General features: G+C 48.8%; 1 protein-coding gene across 1 annotated transcript in view; it reads left to right on the top strand.

The window, feature by feature from the left end:
* Nucleotides 1–953: 953 nt before the first annotated feature.
* The window catches only part of LOC104491882 (dyslexia-associated protein KIAA0319-like protein), a gene marked incomplete at its 3' end in the record, with an annotated part of 18,579 nt that continues 18,014 nt past the window's right edge, over nt 954–1,518 (top strand). The window contains exon 1 of the mRNA XM_010134361.1: nt 954–1,095. Within this exon, the coding sequence (XP_010132663.1) occupies nt 954–1,095 (142 nt within the window). The remainder of the gene's footprint in view (nt 1,096–1,518) is intronic.

The following is a 1,518-nucleotide window of genomic DNA, read 5'->3' as shown; positions in this document are numbered from 1 at the left end:
GGGCGGGAAGTTTCCTTGAGAAGCTATTGGCCCCGCAGCCGCGGTTTTACACCTCCCGTCGGGCAGTTCCCCTCCCGTGCCCGTCCCGGTCAGTGCTCCTGCGGCTCGTTGCTGCCGGGCGGTCGAGTGACCGTCCCTCCAGTTTAACAGACGGAGGGTGTTTAACTGGGATCTGAGGCAGTAATCCCTTTTGCTTCTTCAGAAACGCAAGGTTTAACTCCTTGTGCCTAACGGTGCTTCATTACACTTTGGGAATAGATAAGGTTTATTATCTGTGGAAAAAGTAACGTTTTCATCTCCTAAAGCTCACTTAGATTTCAGTAACAGAGGAGGCTGTCAAAGAGCCTTTGGCATTAGAAAGGCTGGGAAGGAGCATCAGTGCTTTCGTGATCGATGCCCTGCAGATCAAACTACGAGACAAGCAGGTCTTTAGCTCCTTGTTTCGCAGCATTGCCATCTTCTTGTTTCTCTTTGTTTCTGGCTGGTACCAGCCAGCACTAACGTGCAAGCGATGACATCGCTGGGCAGATGTGCTGGGTTATCAGTGTCTGCCTTAGGCCCATGGTGCTGGCTGGGTGTCCCTTTCCTGTGGCATCTTTGAAACCAAAATTTCCCAAATGTGTCTTTAGAATCCAGTAGATGGTGAGATTTGATATTTTGGCGCTGAAGGTGGTGGGGTCTGGAGGAGGAAATCACCAGGGTGGGAAGAGCCATTGCGGATCAGCTGGAAGCTTTGCCAGTCCGGATTGCATTGCAGTGTTGTACGTCGATAGTTACTTAGCAGCAGCTGGACTAAGTCACAGCAGATAAGATAAGATGTTCCTTTTCCTTCGCAAATGCTCCACATTCTTCTAGCGTCAACTGGATCTATGCAAGAACATACCAGTTACAGTGGATGTTCTGTGTTCCATGTCTCCTGTGTTTCTAGAACCCCACTGCTGCCCACAAAGGCCATGGAGAAGAGGTTGGAAGCCAAGTTCAGCATTAGCGCCCGATTTCTGTCGCGATACTGCCTGGGAAAACCTGCAAGGGAGCTGAGAAGTCTGCAACTGCTTTGCCTGTGTGCTTGCCTGTGTGCCTTGTGCTCTGCAGCAGGTGATTCTTCTGTTCTCTTGGCGACCGTGTCCATATTTTTTTATATTTATCCCTCTCGCTTGTTTAAAATATTCTGAGAGGAAAGTGAAATTATTTGACATTGTAGCTGGTTTAAAAAAGAAACAAAACCCCATTCTTAATAGCCACTAAATGAACTGTCAAAAGGGTAGGAGAGATGTGGGGGAAGCGGGGGTCCCTTCGGAGAACCCTGTGTTGCTCAGGTGCTCTGTTGAGTAATCAGGTACTTGGCAGCTGGTGTTTGTCTGGCCCACAGCATCAGCATGCGCAGTGCTGGCTTTCAGGCCCTCGCCTCTCTCAAAGAGAGCTTTCTCAGAGCTGAGAATCTTTCTTTTTGCAGAATGAACGAGTGATAATCTGGAAAATAATTCTAAGGAATGCTCAAAGCAGGCTGGGAAAGCAGGA

The sequence above is a fragment of the Buceros rhinoceros genome, unplaced genomic scaffold (assembly GCF_000710305.1).
Source record: "Buceros rhinoceros silvestris isolate BGI_N320 unplaced genomic scaffold, ASM71030v1 scaffold31264, whole genome shotgun sequence".
In the NCBI taxonomy this organism is placed as follows: Eukaryota; Metazoa; Chordata; class Aves; order Bucerotiformes; family Bucerotidae; genus Buceros; species Buceros rhinoceros.
This window is presented reverse-complemented; position numbering and strand designations above follow the sequence as displayed.